The sequence below is a fragment of the Tympanuchus pallidicinctus genome, unplaced genomic scaffold (genome assembly GCF_026119805.1).
Source record: "Tympanuchus pallidicinctus isolate F22 unplaced genomic scaffold, pur_lepc_1.0 scaffold14, whole genome shotgun sequence".
In the NCBI taxonomy this organism is placed as follows: domain Eukaryota; kingdom Metazoa; phylum Chordata; class Aves; order Galliformes; family Phasianidae; genus Tympanuchus; species Tympanuchus pallidicinctus.
In genome coordinates this window covers 12,086,987-12,104,046 of record NW_026294659.1, presented here as the reverse complement: position 1 = coordinate 12,104,046, position 17,060 = coordinate 12,086,987, and the positions used below count along the sequence as shown (strand labels likewise).

The 17,060-nt window shown below is 47.2% G+C and overlaps 1 protein-coding gene across 3 annotated transcripts in view; it reads right to left on the bottom strand.

The window, feature by feature from the left end:
• The window catches only part of CBS (cystathionine beta-synthase), a 56,137-nt gene that overhangs the window by 8,839 nt on the left and 30,238 nt on the right, over positions 1-17,060 (bottom strand). Inside the window, exons 1-9 of one of the 3 annotated variants that reach the window (XM_052674241.1) lie at positions 15,538-15,635; positions 11,865-12,003; positions 10,604-10,758; positions 6,776-6,882; positions 5,876-6,010; positions 4,872-4,951; positions 2,714-2,845; positions 1,681-1,750; positions 367-458 (exon numbers count right to left, since the gene is read on the bottom strand). In XM_052674241.1, coding sequence (XP_052530201.1) covers positions 367-458; positions 1,681-1,750; positions 2,714-2,845; positions 4,872-4,951; positions 5,876-6,010; positions 6,776-6,882; positions 10,604-10,758; positions 11,865-11,876 — 783 coding nt within the window. In that variant the 5' untranslated portion in view covers positions 11,877-12,003; positions 15,538-15,635. Of the gene's footprint in view, positions 1-366; positions 459-1,680; positions 1,751-2,713; positions 2,846-4,871; positions 4,952-5,875; positions 6,011-6,775; positions 6,883-10,413; positions 10,573-10,603; positions 10,759-11,864; positions 12,004-15,537; positions 15,636-17,060 lie in introns of those variants that run through there. The other 2 variants (XM_052674243.1, XM_052674239.1) reach the window with 2 other exon arrangements.

The following is a 17,060-nucleotide window of genomic DNA, read 5'->3' as shown; positions in this document are numbered from 1 at the left end:
GCACGGGCACCGCCAGGGTAGTACCTTCCAGCAGCCAGTTACCCAGGAGCAGCAGCAGTAATGCTGTCAGCTGGGCCAGATGCTTCTTCAGAAGACACCTGACCATGTCCTAAAAAGTGCAGGGCAGGATTAGTAATGAGGCTGTGGACCCTTTGACTTCCAAGGCATTTGAATGAATCTAGCTCAAGCTGAGCGTAACACCGAATTGTTTCCAACAAAAGCCAAGCTCAGCATGAAAAAATGAATAGGAAGAGACAACAGTTGCTAGCTCAGCCCTGCCACATGTGAAACATAGCATTAGTTTTGATCAAAAGCATAGGCAGGAAAATCCAGGGGAGCCAATGGGAGCCCTGTCTCCCAGCTTACTTTGCACTCTGGGCACTTCTCCTTCAACTTCCTCGCAACGCCAGTGACGGTGCCCCCTGTGCCGGACCCAATCACCACCATGTGGACCTTGCCTGCAAGTCAGAGAAGAGAGAGGCTCATAGGGACTCAGCCTGGCCATAGCAGTGTCTTTCTTTTGTCCAAGTCCCTTGTCCATCAGCTGCTACAATTCTGTATGTGGTAAGGCAGGGTTCATGCTAACAGGCGTGGTGAGGAGCTTGGAGGAGCTAGTTGGATTTGACCACAACCGGTCCTTCCTCAGCATAGGAGGCTGAGGATGACCTCCAGTTTTCCCACTGATTGTCATAGTTTCTTCACAGTTTGCATCTACTGGTTTAACGGGGAGGGAAGATCTCAGCACCTCCAGCCCTCTCAGGCTGCACTACATTGGATCACAGCGTGCATGTGAATAATGGTCACACATATCAACAGGAGAGACAGCTTGTCAGATAGTGTTAGTACCCAGGGAGTTTGGTGGTGCCAGTGTCAGTCAGATGTAGTGTCACTGATTTTGGAGAAATTATAGTGATTTAGGACTTGTAGGAGCAGAATCTGTGCCAGGCCTTCAGAGCCCTATGATGCAATTACACTGGGGCAAAAGGACTTGCAGTTCACTACTGGCTGCCAGCAGAAGCAAATCTAAATGTAATGGAAGGCAGGCTGAGATTCTTGTTTCTGTTGCTACCCAACTACTGTGCTATTATGATATCTGCCCTCCAGACAAAACGCCTGAATCTTGTTCACCTTTTGCACTGCTCCCAGTACTGGCAATAAATTTCACTTCTATCTGTACAGGCATGGGCTGAGATACTTCTTCCCCCTCCCCTGGCTGTCACATCAAACGTCATTAGTTTGTTAAGTTACAGTCTGATTTGATTTGCAAATGAGATTTCAGGATCTGATGCAACCCTCCATGCCCTGATGGATGTGTCCCCTCCAGTGAGGACTCCTGAGCCACCCTGTGCTCTCAGGTCACCTAGGTGCTGTATCAGCCAAGAGATGGCTCTTCCTGCTTCAGGAGAGCCAGGTTTAGTTCACTGTTATGTCTTTTCCCTCAGGCTTTTGAAATCAGAGGCCATAACAGGGAAGACGTGCAAGCTTAGGTGGATCTGGAGTGGGTCATGTGAAGTTGCTACACTCTACGTGTCGGTGTTATCAAGGATATCTTCCCTCACAAAGGCCCTCTTGGCCACTTCTATACCTTTCACTCAATAAACTATGTAAAACAGGCCTCTCACAGAGGGCTGTAATCCTGCACACATCTTCAGCATGGAGAAATAATGGTACAAACGGTACCTTCACACTGCTCCAGGATCTCCTCAGCGGTGGTGTCGTAATGAGCCAGAGGGTTGCTTGGATTTCGGTACTGTTTATTTCAACAGAGAACAGCATGAGTTATGGGGTAAAGCATAGGTCAAATACCGAACTAGCAATAGCTCCTGATGAGCCTTGCTCAAAACATCCAGCTGCCCCTCTCCCCTCTCTGGCAGCCTCTCAACGGCTGCCAGGTCACAGGTGTTCCTCCTGTTTGTTACCTCTGGACAGGTTTCTAAGAACACTTAGAACTTGTCCACACTGGAAGCCTAAATACTGGCAGCCTGTGAACACTCACTATCTGGTGTGCGATCCCTCTGGTGTGAGGACAGTGTGACTGTCCCCCACTGTGCACTGACAGGTTTTGTGGTTTTGTTGATGTCTTTGCTGTTGGAAGCAGCAATTCCTCAGCATTGCAGATGGCTGTTCTTAACCTTTCCTGTTGCCTAGAAAAAGCTGAAAACACAGCCCTACAATACTGCTGAAGTGATCAGAAAATAATAATTAAAAAAACCCATCCCTCTCAAATATCCTATTTAATTCTTTCTTCAGGATTCTTTCCTGCAGTGGGGTCTAACCAGAAGGAGAAGTACCCCCCTGTACAAGAGTCACTGCTGTAGGAACTTCTGCTGTGAATCATCAGGCTTTGCCCTTTGCAGCATGATGTTTATTTCTGAGGCAGGAATGAGGCTGCTAGGTTGGTGTAAAAAGTGATTTTCAGGTCAAAGGTAAACCTGAAGCAACATGAGGAGCCTTTCAAGTGGGCAAGAAAACCCAGTCTCCCCCACCTCCCAGTGCTGGTAGAAGTGTTACAGGTTTGGAGGTGTCCCCGATTTTGTTTCGGCCACTGCTCTGTAAAGCAGATTATGTTTCATGCGCCATAAAATGGTAATTCCACAGTGGTGAAATCTGCTTCCCTTGCCAGTTTGACCAAAGGCCCCAGCTGCAGGCCGACTTGGAGCATTGCTCTATGAGCTGTGTTTGGGAAGCGAGTCTGTGAAAGAGCTGTGTTTACCTGGTCCAGAATGTGAGAGTTTGGGATTTCATTTTTCAGCTTCCAGGCTACACGAATGTTAGACTCTGGAGCATCAAAACGGGTGCATGGGGTCCTCACAATTTCAACACCCAGTGCCTTCAAAATATCAACCTTTTGGAGGGAAGAAAGGAGATGTAAGGCAACCAGTCTCATGCAGTGCTGGTAATTTGAGCCCAAGCATTCATGGCAGCGTCAGATATCAGAGAAGCTTTGCATGCAGGAGACATTTAACATTTGGAGATACAATGTCCAGTTCTTGGTTATGCTATCTTTGACATCCTTCTGGCACCAAGAGCCTCCTGCCTGCAGCTGACACATGGGTTCGAGCTTGGCTTTGTGCCTTGTCCTACTTGGGAACAGTCTGGGGACACAGAGGAGGTAGGTAACACTGTGCCATTCTGTGGCACACGGGAGAGGAAGCAGGGTAGAGAATAGTGCCTGGAAAGCAGCTTTTGTATGTGTTGTGGGTTGAGACCCTGCACGCAAAGAAGAGCTCAAAGCTGTCTTTGCCCCAAGATCCCTTGTGGGAAAGAGCAACTACCATCAATCCTGGCATATTAATCCACTGGGAGGTGCAGCTGTCAGAGGAAGAGGGGGTCAAAGGAGAAGGGTGGGCGCATGCCACTGCTCCTGGAGGTGAAGCTCATGGCAACTGGATGTGGCATCTGATCCAGACTGAGCTTAAGTGAGATTTATGTTAAAATGAGAGTGGTACTTTGGGGAAGTAGAGAGCTGAGTTTAGAGCAAAGTCAGGGTCCAGATCAGGCTTCATTAACATGAATTCATAGTGGAAGGAAGGGATGCCATTCAGAAGGACCTCAACAGACTTGATAGGTGGGCCCAAGTGAACCTAATGAGGTTCAACACAGCAAAGTGCAAGGTTTTGCACTTGGGCCAGAGAAATCCCAGGCATCCATACAGACTGGAAGGAGCTTTCCTTGAGAGCAGCCCTGCAGAGAAGGACCTGGGAGCCCTGATGGACGAAAAACTTCACGTGAGCCAGTAGTGTGCTGTTGCAGCTCAGAAAGCAAATGGTATCCTGGGCTCCATCAAAAGGGGGGTGGCCAGCAGGGACAGGGAGGTGATTGTCCCTCTCTACTCTGCTCTTGTGAGGCCCCATCTGGAGTACTGTGTCCAGGTCTGGAGCCCCCAGTACAAGAAAGACAGTGAGCTGTTGGAAAGAGTTCAGAGGAGGGCCACAAAAATGATCAAGGGGCTGGAGCACCTCCCCTACAAAGACTGGCTGAGGGAGTTGGGCTTCTTCAGCCTGGAGAGAAGAAGGCTATGGGGGAGGAAAACCTCATTGCAGCGTTTCAATACCTATACGGAGCTTACAGACAGGAGGAAAGTCAACTCTTTGAAAGGGTAGATAAGAGCAGGACAAGAGGAAATGGTTTCAAGTTGAGGGAGGGAAGATTTAGGTTGGATGTCAGGGGGAAGTTCTTCACTATGAGAATGATGAGGTGCTGGCACAGGCTGCCCAGAGAGGTTATGGATGCCCCATCCCTGGAAGTGTTCAAGGCCAGGTTGGATGGGGCCCTGGGCAGCCTGGTCTAGTATTAAATGGGGAGGTTGTTGGCCCTGCATGTGACAGGGGGGTTGGAGATTCATGATCCTTGAGGTCCCTTCCAACCCGGGCCATTCTGTGATTCTGTGATTCAGCTAACTGTTCATGGGCCCAAGGTGGAGATTCCCACCATCCCCAGGGCACCATCGCTTGTGTAAGTAACTTGGTTCAAAGAACATTCAGTGTCTCCAGGTTAAAGGAAATCATACCGAGATGGAGAAAGCAAGTGACTGGACAGACACTGGAAAGAAATACAGCAGGGTATATCAGCAGCCCCAGCACCCAACATGCCTCTCCTCTGCTCCCTCCAGCCCCCACATCTCTACAAACACCACATTCAGCTAACACATGATACAAGCTGCGTCACTGACACTACATAGTTAGATCATTGCAGGATGCTTTTTTTGTCAAGAGGAAATCTTCTGAACAGCTACAGATATATGCCATATCTGCAGAGAAGATCATTGCCCTCTAAAGGAGAGGACGGTCTATCTTTTGACAGGAAAAGGCAGATAAAGGCAGAGAGAGAGATGTTCCCAGGCTGTGGGTAATACCATACAGAGCTCTGACCTTCTCCATGCTCATTTTCTCCGGCAAGACAGTGATGCAACGGTAGCCTTTCACTGCAGCTACCAGAGCCAGCCCGATTCCTAGGTGGTGGGGAGGAAAGCAGATCATTCAACAACAGCATTTGGCAAAGCCAACCAGCATACATTGTCTTCTCCTTCCAACATGCCTCTCTCCCACTGGGTTGTGAACACTACCCAGACATTTTCACTGCAAAGCTGCATGTGAGAGCATGCATCTCTTCTGTGAGCCCTCTAGGACACACTCAGAGTACCATGAGGATGTTGTAACATGGGACATGATCTGTGATAACACTGGTGTGGCATAAAGTGCTTGGTAAGGCTGGAGAATACTTTCCTCCTGATACAAAGCCTAGCCTAGTTTCCTTTCTCCTTCCATAGCACAGGAGAGAGGTGATTTTTTTCAGGAGTACCTCACCCTCAAATGCTCTCAGTCATGCTCTGGGGGGGGAGGAAGGGGTGTGAAGCTGCATATCTCACCCTATGGCCAGCAGGCCAAGGGGATCTGCATGCCAGTGTCACTGTTGTGATGGATGGAGCCAGCTGCTCCCCAGCCAGATGGGGCAGCAGGAGCAGTGTGTCCCCAATGGGAGGGCACAGCAGCAGCTGCAGGGACATGGTGCTGCCCCACAAGCAGCAGTGGGAGCTGCGCATGGATGTGGAAACATTCACAGAAGGTTTGTACAGGATGGACAGTGTGGGGAGACTCCCCTGCTGTCTCCCACCATAATCTAGTGCCTGAGTGGCATGATGGTGACAAGGAGAAAAAAAAAAGGTTTGTCTCCAGCCCATCAGGAAAACCCTCTTCGGGAATCTCTGAATATTCAAGCCCCAGGTTCTCCAGCTCCTCAGGCTATCTGCATCACCTCCATGCCTGCACAGAGATCCAGAGGCACTCAGGAATTTCAGCAGTGAGTCTGCCAGGAGAGAGGGAGGGAGGGGAACGGAGGTGAGGACCGAGCGGGTGCCACAAGCTACCGATGCTACCTGTGTTCCCTGAAGTGGGCTCAATCAGCGTGTCTCCAGGTTTTATAATCCCCGCTCTCTCTGCGTCTTCCACCATCCTCAGGCTGATGCGGTCCTTCACGCTGCCTCCTGCGTTGAAGTACTCGCATTTTGCCACTGGAAATCAAAGGTGAAGCTCCCTCAGGGACAGGGTGGGCTCATCACACTGCACCACAGCCCCCAGCTCCCAAAGTCCTCGCCGCTATCACAGATATCCTCAATAACATAGAGATTACAAGGTAATTGCATCCGACCTTAACTGCTTCCTTAATGCTGCAGGCTGCAAGCCTTTGTGTTTTTTGCTGGGTAAGAGGCCCTGTGTGGACACACAGCTCAGGAACATACAGCTGCTGGGTGTCCTGTTCCCCTTCTTGTATCCAAGAAACATACAGGACACAGTCAGTGGGAATGGTGGTGGTGATGGGATGACGGCTGGACTAGATGACCTTAGTAGTCTTTTCCAACCTTAATGATTCTATGATTCCCTTGCTGTACCATGGGAGGGAGACAGCATCCCAGCAAATAGGATTCTGCCTCACTCTGCAGCTTGCCTGGTGCCGTCTGTACCAAATCCTCCCAAACAAGGAGGAAGGCCCCACTGTTCTGCTTCCAGCTGCACTTTGAGAAGGTCCCCAGTGGGAAACAGAAATTCCTGGAGGCAGAGACCCAGAAATGTGCAGCTCCAGCTCAGCCTGCAGGGGTGGTGCAGCAGGACGATGACTGCCCCATAAACTAATAACCAGGAGCACCCAACATGTGCCACATATGGTCGTTCCATCTCTTCTTGCTCTCCATACAGTCTCTTCTGAAGCCCCCTCTGCCACTGCCCCTCAACCTCACACCTCATGGCCCAGAAAAACCTGGTGGAAAGGGGAAACTCACAGAGCTCACACTTGAGCCCATAGGACTTCCCAATCTTGTTGACTCGGACCATGGGGGTGCTGCCAATTTTCTTCAAGATGTTGGGTAAAATCTTTGTTTCTTCTGATCTGTATTAATGGAGGGGGAAATAAAGAAAAGTCAAATCAGAGCAACCATTACACAATATGAACCAAGCAAGATAAAACCTGAATAAGGTTCCAGCAAGACCTATAAGAGACAACCCAGCACCAAGAGAAAATGAATCTATCAAGTAATGGCAAGAAGAGTTAGTTGTGGTCTTTCACCACTCTTACCTTGAATTAATTATTTCTTTTCACAAAAAATAATGTAGTCTAAATGTAGTAATTTTCTGAAATTACTTGTTCTATAAGGAGAAATTTATAACTACGTGAAGTTAGGAGAGCAAACAAGCCTCAAGATTATACAGAGCCCACAGAAAGCCATGCACAATCCAGACTGTTTCCTCTTTCTCCATCCTATCCAATTCAACCTCTTCTTTTTACATTTTCAGCCATCCCTGAACAACCTTTTTCTTGCCTTGCTCCTGTACTTGCAAGGATAGCTCCAAGCCATCAGAAAGGTCCGGATGCTCCAAGGCACCTCAGTCTCAGACTGACAAGAGAGGGCTCTCTCAGCAGTGTCAATTGATTGCCAGATTTCAGGGTGTGAATGACCACCACCTGCTTTGGAGTTTTATGCCCTTGAAGTGATACTTGTGATGAATTCTGTCTGAATTTTATGCGTGAACCTGGCAACATTTTCAACCAAGGGCTAGAGTTACCATCTTTGTTTGCCAGCATGTGCCCTGAGTAAAAAACTGTAATGTCAGTCAGGATGCTTTTCCTTCTCAGATCTGCAGAACCCTGCATCAGTGGGCTCTCACACAGCTATGCTCTTGTAGAAAGTACAACAAAATTGATACATCCCAGCTTCACCTGTGACAAGTTAGCAGTGCACCTTTTTTTTCAGAGCAGCCTTATTATGCGACTCGGAGCTTCCTCACACTCCTGTGTGTTGAGTGAATTCTGCCATGAAGGAGAGAACTCTGGAGTTTTTTAACAAATAATTAAACTGAGCTCTTGGGTCAGGGCAATTCAGCCTTGTGGTTTTGCTAGGCTCTGTCAGCCTCTTAGCAGAAGCCAAGAAACACGTCACAGTAATAGCAACTAAGATGTAGAAAAGTTGTTTGTCCAACACATAGCTGAATGCATCTTGCTACGCAAACAGGGAAATGCTGTCCTTGAACTTTTTAAAAGGAAGAAAAAGGTTGATGAGGGCTGTGTTTATTGGGGCCACAAACGTATTGCCCCTGGTTGATAGTCAACATGTCTCTCTAAATGGGGTGACAAACCCCTACCCCCTCACCATTCAGCACAGTTCTCGCCTATCATCCTTTGAACCTTGAACCCAAGTTATCCTTGTGTGTTATTGCAGCCATGCAGGCAGGATGGCTGTCTGCTGACAGAAAGTCCATATGGTACAAGATGACACACTGGTTTACTTAAAGTCACACACCTCCCTGCAAGTTTTGCAAGCATGATAAATACACTTCTTGGAAGAGTACAGGGTAATGTTTTATTGGAGGCGTTTACTGCCAAAAGCAGCCCCACTTCTTACATGTCAAGTTCAGGAATTATGGTGTATTACACACGTGCTGTTAACTCTCACTCCGTGGAAAGTGTTACTGTGCACATCACAACATCTACTGTGTGCTGGTAAATGCGAGGCAGTAACTCAACAAATGAGTTTTCCCCACAGCTGAGCCATTTTCCATCTGCCATAAGGCCTCTGAAATGCTCACCTCTTTCAGAGAAGCTGAGACACAGTGTGAGGAGACTCCAGCTCCCTCAGGTGGCCTTTAGCCTTCCATGAGAGTGACCTGAGAGCTACACTACACATCTAGACTGTAGGAAGTCAGTTTGAGAGTAGAAAGCAAGGTTATTTATCTACCATACCCAGTGACTGTGGTAAATGAGATGTTTCCATGCTACATGCACTCCAGCAAGGCAACCACAGTAAGCACTCCCCCAAAAGGAGATCTTCTTTCTCACTGTGGAGCAGGGCACCAAATTTTCAGCAGTTCTCATCAAATTACTTTTCTAATCTCTACCATATTTTACTACAGAAATAATGCTAGCACAGTCAGCTTCCTTTGTCAGCCATGTGAGCCCTGTGCATGTGCCCAAAGGAAGCAGGTCTGTGGATATCAAGATCTGTAGAAATGTCTTTGGTGCTCCTAAAATATGTGGTGGGGATGTTCTTGTCCTGTAGCAGTTGTTATAGGTGTGGGGATGTTCTTGTCTTGTACCAGTTGTTATAGGCTCAGGATAGCAGTGAACAAGGATGTTTTTTTCTCCAGCATTTCTACTTTTACTCATGACATGTTATTTAATAAGAGGTCCAAAGGAAAAGCAGGCCAGGTTATAGCAGATCAGAATTGGATTAAAGACTATCAGAACTAGTCTATCTCTGTATTTCAGGGAAAATGTAATTAATATCCTTAACTAAAATAACCATTTGCCTTCTTTCCCTGATACTATCCCTTTCAGCCCCAAAACTCAGCTAGGTTTCATCTCAGAAAGTGCAGTGCATTTCTCCTATTCGCTGCCATCTATAGTTCACGCAGAGCAGGGAAAACAACCAGCTCATTCCACATGCTTCTGCAAAGTAAAATGTTGTGATTGTCCCAGTGCTGTGTGATTCGTGTGCATTTTCATCAGTGCTATGCAGGGGCTGTGTTTCATTCCCTGAATCAGTGATGCCATGTGGGCCCCAGGTGGGCTCCAGGCCAGCAGTGCTACACCTCTCACAGGCTCTGGTTCCTCACATGCTGGATTTGAATTAGCACTCTGGCACAGCAGAGATGTGTCTTCAGTTTCCCTGACATTTATAGGACAGCCTTATCTTTAATAGCCTGTCTGCGTTTAGTTTGCAGGGCCATTAAAGCACTTCTCGTCTAGTCACTTTGGCAGGCTTACCTCACCCTGGGAGGAAATCTGCTGCTCAGAGGACAGAACAGCCTCAGAGTGGTCACCTCACCTTGCACTGAGCTCTTCGGTCACTTACAAAGAGTGGGCAACCTCTGCATGTGTCGTTTCCTTCTTTTTTAAAAGCCCAAGCCATAGTAGTCAATTTTTATGAAGCATTCCAGTCATTGGAGAGACTTTGCTAATATTCACACAGTCTTACACGCTGCTTCAGACTGTCTGAATGAACAAGGGCAGCTGAATGGTACCCCTCCACTGATGAATGCGTGGCAGTCACTGACTGCGGTGTGAAAAGGGATGAGTGTGACAGCAGTATGTTACAACTGGGAGCACCGTCTACACATGCTTAGCAGTTGGGAGTGCCTTCACTTCTGCTGCTCAACACCAGACCTCACACAGTCCATTTTGCAGAAGTGTGCAAATCCCTGATTGAAATCTACCTCTGGAATATGTTCACCTTAGCTCTTCTAAAGCGATGTCTCAAACTAGCACATTCTTCCAAGTGTGTGCTGAAAAACATTGAGATGAGTTTTGAGCCACCAAATCTTTCTGCAGGACTAAATGGACTGAGAAATTCTAGATGTGGCACCGAGGGATGTGGTCAGTGGGCATGGTGAGAGTGGGCTGGTGGTCTTAGAGATCTTTTCCTACCTTAATGATTCTATGATTTTGTACTCGGTGGGTTTTGCCTTCAGGGGAAAAAAAACACATGATCAGGGTAAAATATTGTCCAGCTACAGACTTCTGGTCACTACCGTTCTGGTGTAACAACAGGGTTTCCTCTTCAGAAGAGATTGACCTTCCTGTACTCTGAAATAACAAGCGTGAAAGAATTACTTACAAGGGTATACAGGTGTGTGGAGACTTGTTGGCAGGCGTTGCAGCTGTCCATGTGCACTTACTGGGCAAGTTGGGAAGAATCCATGTGCTGTCGCCTTTGCTTTCCTGACTTCCCAAGCAGCTGCCTTTCATGAGCAGGCATGCTTTGGTTGCCTCCTGCATAGTGGAACAGAATACACAGTCATCTGGGAAGAAAAGCATGGCAGGCAAGTACCCATGTAATAATTGCCAGAGGTGAGAAATTACATTCACATTTGGGTATGGAAGCAGGATGGGAGCCCACTTGGGGCATCCCTACTGGCTTTCCAAAAACTTAATTCTGCAGATGAGTTAAACTGTGGAAATTGCTCTTTTGTCACATGGACATATTCTGGTGGATCTGGAGAAGGAGTCTGAGAAACAATTTTTGGGTTGGATGTTAAGAAAAAAATCTATTCTCAGAAAGAGTGGTGAGGCAGTGGCACAGGCTGCCCAGGGAGGTGGTGCAGTCACCGTCCCTGGAGGTGTTCAGGAGCCGTGTGGATGTGGCACTGAGGGACGTGGGCAGTGGGCATGGTGGGGGTGGGCTGGTGGTTGGACTGTATGGTCTTAGTGATCTTTTCCGACCTTAGTGATTGTATGACTCCACAGTTCTATTTCACAGCATTGAAGAACAAGGCAAATGAAATCATCAGAAACAGCTATAGGAGCAGACATGTTAACATGGAACAAAAAAAGGGTTAGATAAGTTCCCAGAGATAAAATTCATTAGTGGTTCTTAAATACAATGTTCTTAATGGTACTCTAAGAATACTCTAAATACAGAGAAAAGGTCAAGTTTAGTTTTATTCTCAGTGTTTGCTATAATTTCTGGTATTCTGACCAGTACTAGAAACAGGATAAACAGTTACATGAAGTTTTCATTTCATGTGATTCTTTATGGTGTGACCATCCATGGAGTGATCATCTATGCAGTTCATCAGCCATTTTGGGGGGACTAAGAAAAACATCCATACTGAGAAAATAAATGTTTTGGTAATTGGAAATTTGTTTTCTGGCTTATGGACACAATGAATTGGTCCTTATTCAGCCCTTGCTGAATAAAGGGACTTTGAAGCTCAGTAGGGTTGTGTTTGGAGACTTGCACCCAGGCTTTGTAGTGCCTACAAAGCCCTGCTGACTCACAACAGTCAAGCAAGCAGCCAGAATACTATTATGGATGAGTCACGGTTATCTAAATGACTTGTGGCCCAACATATGAGCCCAAGGGCAGCCTTAATTACCATTTCTGCCATCCTCCTTCTGCTCACTGGTTTCACCCACTTGCAGTCACTTCTTTGTTTGAATTCAGCACTGTGCTTTTCCAGTGGCTTCTCCACCAGCCGGGTGTATGGGGCTGGGGTTCACTCTGTGCGGGCGTCCCTGAAACACAGAAATATAACAGATTTCAGCCAGAGGCTAGAACTTCTCTGAAGGTGAAGGTTAATAAATGCATGTTGCTGCCTGGCCCTGCCACCCCAGCTTCAAGAAGAGCACCAGGCATGGGTGATAAAAATGAACTGTGGAGCCTGGCAGCAACAAGGGCCCAGCTCTGTACCTGAGTTGTGCTCCTGTGCCTTCAAAAATCAGCTCTTTGGGATACCTGAGAGTCTGCATGGCATGGTCAGATTGAGCCAAGACCCCAGGCAGCTCTGTCACTTCCTAGTGGTTCAAGCAGAAGACACAGTGCCACTATATATGCCAAGTAACCAGCTAGCTGCAATGCAACTGGAAGTAGACACATGAAGAAAACTTGGGTACACAGAGCTCCCCCTGAGCATGTTTGATGCTTTTTTGTTCTCAGAAGAAAAGAAAGCCTCTGGAAGAACGTAGAACCCTGCAGCCAGTCACTGAGCAGCCACCCCTCTTCCTAAGGCAGCCTGGTGGCACATACTGCAGCCCAAAATACAGCAAGAGACCATGAGTGTGCAGAGCAATCAGACCAAAATGACCTGGACGATGCAGATGATCTGATTAAAAACTCTCCTTGCAAACTTTGCTTCTCTGTGCTATACCCAACCACCATTAAACCTGTTGCTTCTTGGGAGAGATTAAAGGGGAAAAAATACGTTTTCTTGCAAGCTAGGATTTGTGTCAGCCTTGAGAATGTCTCCCCAAGCAAATCCTTATTTACCTAATGCATTAACTGAGAAGGAGCAAAAGTCATTTGTGGGTAAAGCACAGATAAACTGCTTATCACTGTTTACCAACTAAAACATTGGAAGTAAGATTTTACTAGCATTTTTTTTCTTTTATGCCCATCTTCACCATTTTGTGGCGGGGCAGAGAGAGGCTGAAACTTTTAGCTGCTACAAAGCAATGTGAGGGTTTCTTCTGTGGGTCCTTTTCCTCTGATCTCCTAGCCTTGGTGGGTGCTGGCCCCTGGGAGGCTGGGCAGTGGCTAACCAGGTGTATTGTAGGCCCATCTCCATTCCAGCAGGCCTGTGTGCTGGGCCCTTCTCTCAGTGAGTCAAGGATAGGAGATTTGAGGGGTCACTTGGAAGAGAAATGCTGCCTTCTGGCCCTTGGTGATGTGTTCATGAGAAGAGCTCATGGCCGTCTTCAGGCACTGTCTCTAGGTCACCCTTAAATCCTTCCCTAGAGGAACACCAGCCAATCCTCCCTCAGGCCACTGAGCTCCATTACACAGGGGTGCTTACACTGACGAACCTTGCACCATAGAAAGCCAAGCTCCAGCTCCAGCGTGGACCTGACCTATGCAGAGGCTGGTCCACACAGTCTTCTTACATGCCTAAGCATCCCGATGCAGACCTTTCCTGGAGCTGGAGTCTCCTTGACCAGGCTCTAAAGAGTGCAACTCTTTGGCCAGCTGCCAGTCTGTCCTGGCTTCAACTTGTGCCTCTTTGCCCTTGAGGCAGCTGAGCACAGCCATGGGCTGACACTGAGCTGTAGGGATCACCAGAGAGGACCTGCTGCTACTGCCTCCCTCCATGCAGGCATACAATCCAGGTTTGCACACCCAGTTTAAGTGGTTGGTCCCAGAGACTTCATGTTTCACCTGACCATGTGAGGAGCCAATATCACCCGTAATATCCCCGACTCGTATGTAGGTGCCCTAGGCCAAGGCAGGTGACCTCCTCAGCTGCCCTTCTACCCCACTGGACAGCAACCTGGGACCTGTAGCCTTTGAGCTCCTTACCACAAGAAGTGCCACAAGCCCCAGGGTCGCTGCTAATTGCAGCTAAGCCTGCCCTAAAACTGAGCCTCTGAGACTACCTGGTGTGCTGAGATGCCAAGTACAGAATCACGTGGAGGGAAAAGCATTACACTTTTTAAACTAAGGTCACATTTGGCTCATTACGTTCAGCTCCCTTAACATCCTGAAAGAAAACACAAGGAATGGGATTTCCATTTATTCAGTCACCCAGAGTAGAGTTGGATGTATTTTCTAGCTGACCAGAGAGCAAAGTACCCAAACCCGCCCCTTGACTATATCAACATCTACATTCCTTACTGATGGAGGATTCGTCACTTTTCTTCTCAAGAGCTGGTTAATTCCTCGTGCAGTGCTGTGGAAACAGATATCCTGTCAACCTGGAATCATTCTGAAATCTCTGCCCAGCTGTGCCCAGAGTCTGTATTAGTATACTGAAGTTAAGATACATCTAGAACTACTGTAGTTCTGAAACTGAAATTGAAGCCTGAAGCATAGGAACCTCAGTAGTGTCTATGCAAGATTGCAGACAATCTGAAGCTTGACCTTCCCACTATCTCTTTAAGGCCTGACGCAACATCAAGGAGCCACTCTCCTGCTGATAAGTTCAGCAGTTTCATCCTGCTAATGTGCTTGCTTGCTTGAGAAGCACAGACAGGGAGGGGGATGGGACCACTGTGGAAGGTCTGTAGCTGAGCAATGCTGAAAAGAGCAATGTCCAATGCAAACATCTCCCCACACTGCTTTCAAAGTGGTTTCAAGTCACCTTCCATCACAAAGCAGAGCAACGTCTTCTCTTGTTCACCAGAAATCTAACCTATATCCCTAATTTTTTTCTTCAGCTATAGCTGAAACTTCAGCTATTATTTGACCAGCTGTCAAACGTGTCCTGTTGTAGGTGTCTCCTATTAGCCCTCAAGTCTCTTCAGAGTGCAATACACCCAATTAGAAAAGCCTGGGCAGAAGGTGCAAGAGATAATGGAAATATCCACTGGAGTTGGAAACAATCCAAGAGGCGGGCATGGTAACATTCAGCGGCTGCCACTTACTGAAATAATATGACAAAGATCATAGGCTAATAGAGTACTTTGCAGATAAAAGATTGTGTTTATTAAGTTATCAGACTGCATTGATAACTTCAACAAGAAGAAGGATGAAATACTTCAAAGTGGTTTGGGGGAGAATGGAAATCAGCAGCAGAGAGAGAATCTATGTGAATTTTTTCTGCTCATAGGAACCTGCTAATTTCTTGCTTTATTTTATTCAGTAATTTTATTTTATTCATTAATGCAATTCAGTAACATTTCTATAAAAATGAGAGCAAGACAAATGCAGAAGAATCAATTCAAAAGAATTGCAGAGGGACTTAGGCTGGAAGGGACCTTGGGAGGTCCCCAGCTCAGTCTCCTGCTCAGACAGGTTCAGTGCTGGATCCTCTTGGGTCTTGCAGACCTCCAAGGATGCAGACAGGCTTTGCGGACAGCCTGCTCCATCACCCAGCTGAGCTGGCCGTGTGGCATAAAGACGGAGCCTCCCTGCTTTGAAGACTTACTCAGAGCTTGCTGAAAGCACAGACACTCCCTGGGTCAGAGTTAAACTTTGATCAGGCTCAGAAGCAGAGGCCACCAGAATCCTCCTTTCAAGCCTTTTCATGGTAACAGCTACCTGGCTAGTACACATGGCTCCTATGCACTTCACCATTATAAAAGAAGCACGCTCAGTAAGAGATAAACCATACTCACCACCTGCAGCGTACTGTCCAAGTGCTCTCACTGTGCTCCAGCTCCAAGCTTATATGTGCCCTCTGATAGTGAACACCAATGAGCGACAGCAGAGCGCTCTGTAGAGATGATGCTGATTGGGTCCCACCCTATACCTAATTATGCCCAGAATCTGATTACTCTCTGATCATAAATGATTGGGACATAAAAAAGATAAACGATTTATTGTATTTTAATTCATACTTATCTTCAGAAGTGATTGCAGCTCAACCCCCAGCAATGCTGTGGTCAGTTCAGAACATGATCTGATCTCTTTTTGCGCCTTAGACTGCTGCTTCAATTCAGGTCTAGTCTACGCCAGCATGTACCTTGCTGAATCAGGCATTAGCAACGACAGAAAAGACATGATGCCACTAACCCAGGAACCCGGGTTAGTTTTCATGCATTCTCCAGCCCAACACCTCTCTGTTCCTGATCAATGGCTTTAGTAGTAAGTTGCCTGAGAGCAGTAAATGTCTTCTGCTCTACAGTGATTCCCAAATGCTGTCTGGGGCCATTGTGAGAGATCATCTAGGTGCGAATCTCCTAGAAGAGTGAGAATCCCTCCCTTAGGGGGGGGGTTAGATCCCCCCTTTCCCTTCTGCTTCTCGCCACTGTGCCCTGCTCCCCACAACACAGTGGTGGAAGAAGCTACGCTGCTATAGTCAAGCCAAAATAATGCCTATAGGAACGCTTATCCTGGAAACTTTTCCAAGAACCAGACTATTTTAGTTATTAGCACAGGAATGGCATTACCTTTGGTCTTTTTGCAATAAATGAAATCTCTGGAAAACATTGCGAGAGGTAATCCATTGTAGAAGGATCTTGGGGGCTATCTGATGTGACGTAGATCGTGTAGATCTCTCATAAAGAAGCTGCAAATAGCCCTAACCCCGGTAAGGGACATGTTTGCTGGGCGCTGCAGTTACAGAATAACCCAGGCACTTCTCCCTGGCTGCCCTCTGAAGCAGCATGTGCTTGAAGCCATGTTAAAAAAAAAGATTTGTCAGTGATCAAACTGAAAGAAACGGAGATCTCTTCAGCCTAAAACAAAGCAGATATTTGCAAAAGTGTTTTTTGGATCAAGTCTGATTTTTAGAAGTCACCCACCTTGAGCACACCAGGCTCTTTGACTTGGGTTTTGTGCTTTTTCTGTACCTGAGCTGAGAACAGAGGAAGAAGTCGCTCATGGGAAACTGGCTGGGGTCTGCACTGCTATCCCTGTCATATTACTGCTGGGAACTCAACAGAGTATAAACAAAATAAAAATGTATTGAGCTAAAAAAACCCCACAGGGGTGAAATACAAAATTGCCACAACAGACTCACACCACCCTGTATTTTGTCAGAATAGTTACATTGCAGCTTTGGCCTCACAGGATCCTGCTTATGAACTGTGTTGTCCCCAGGCCCGGAAACAGTGACCCGTGAGAACCAGCCAGCCATAAAAAGGGAGCTAGGCAAAGGGAGCAAGGTAGACTCAGGTCTCTCTGGAGCATTCTCTGC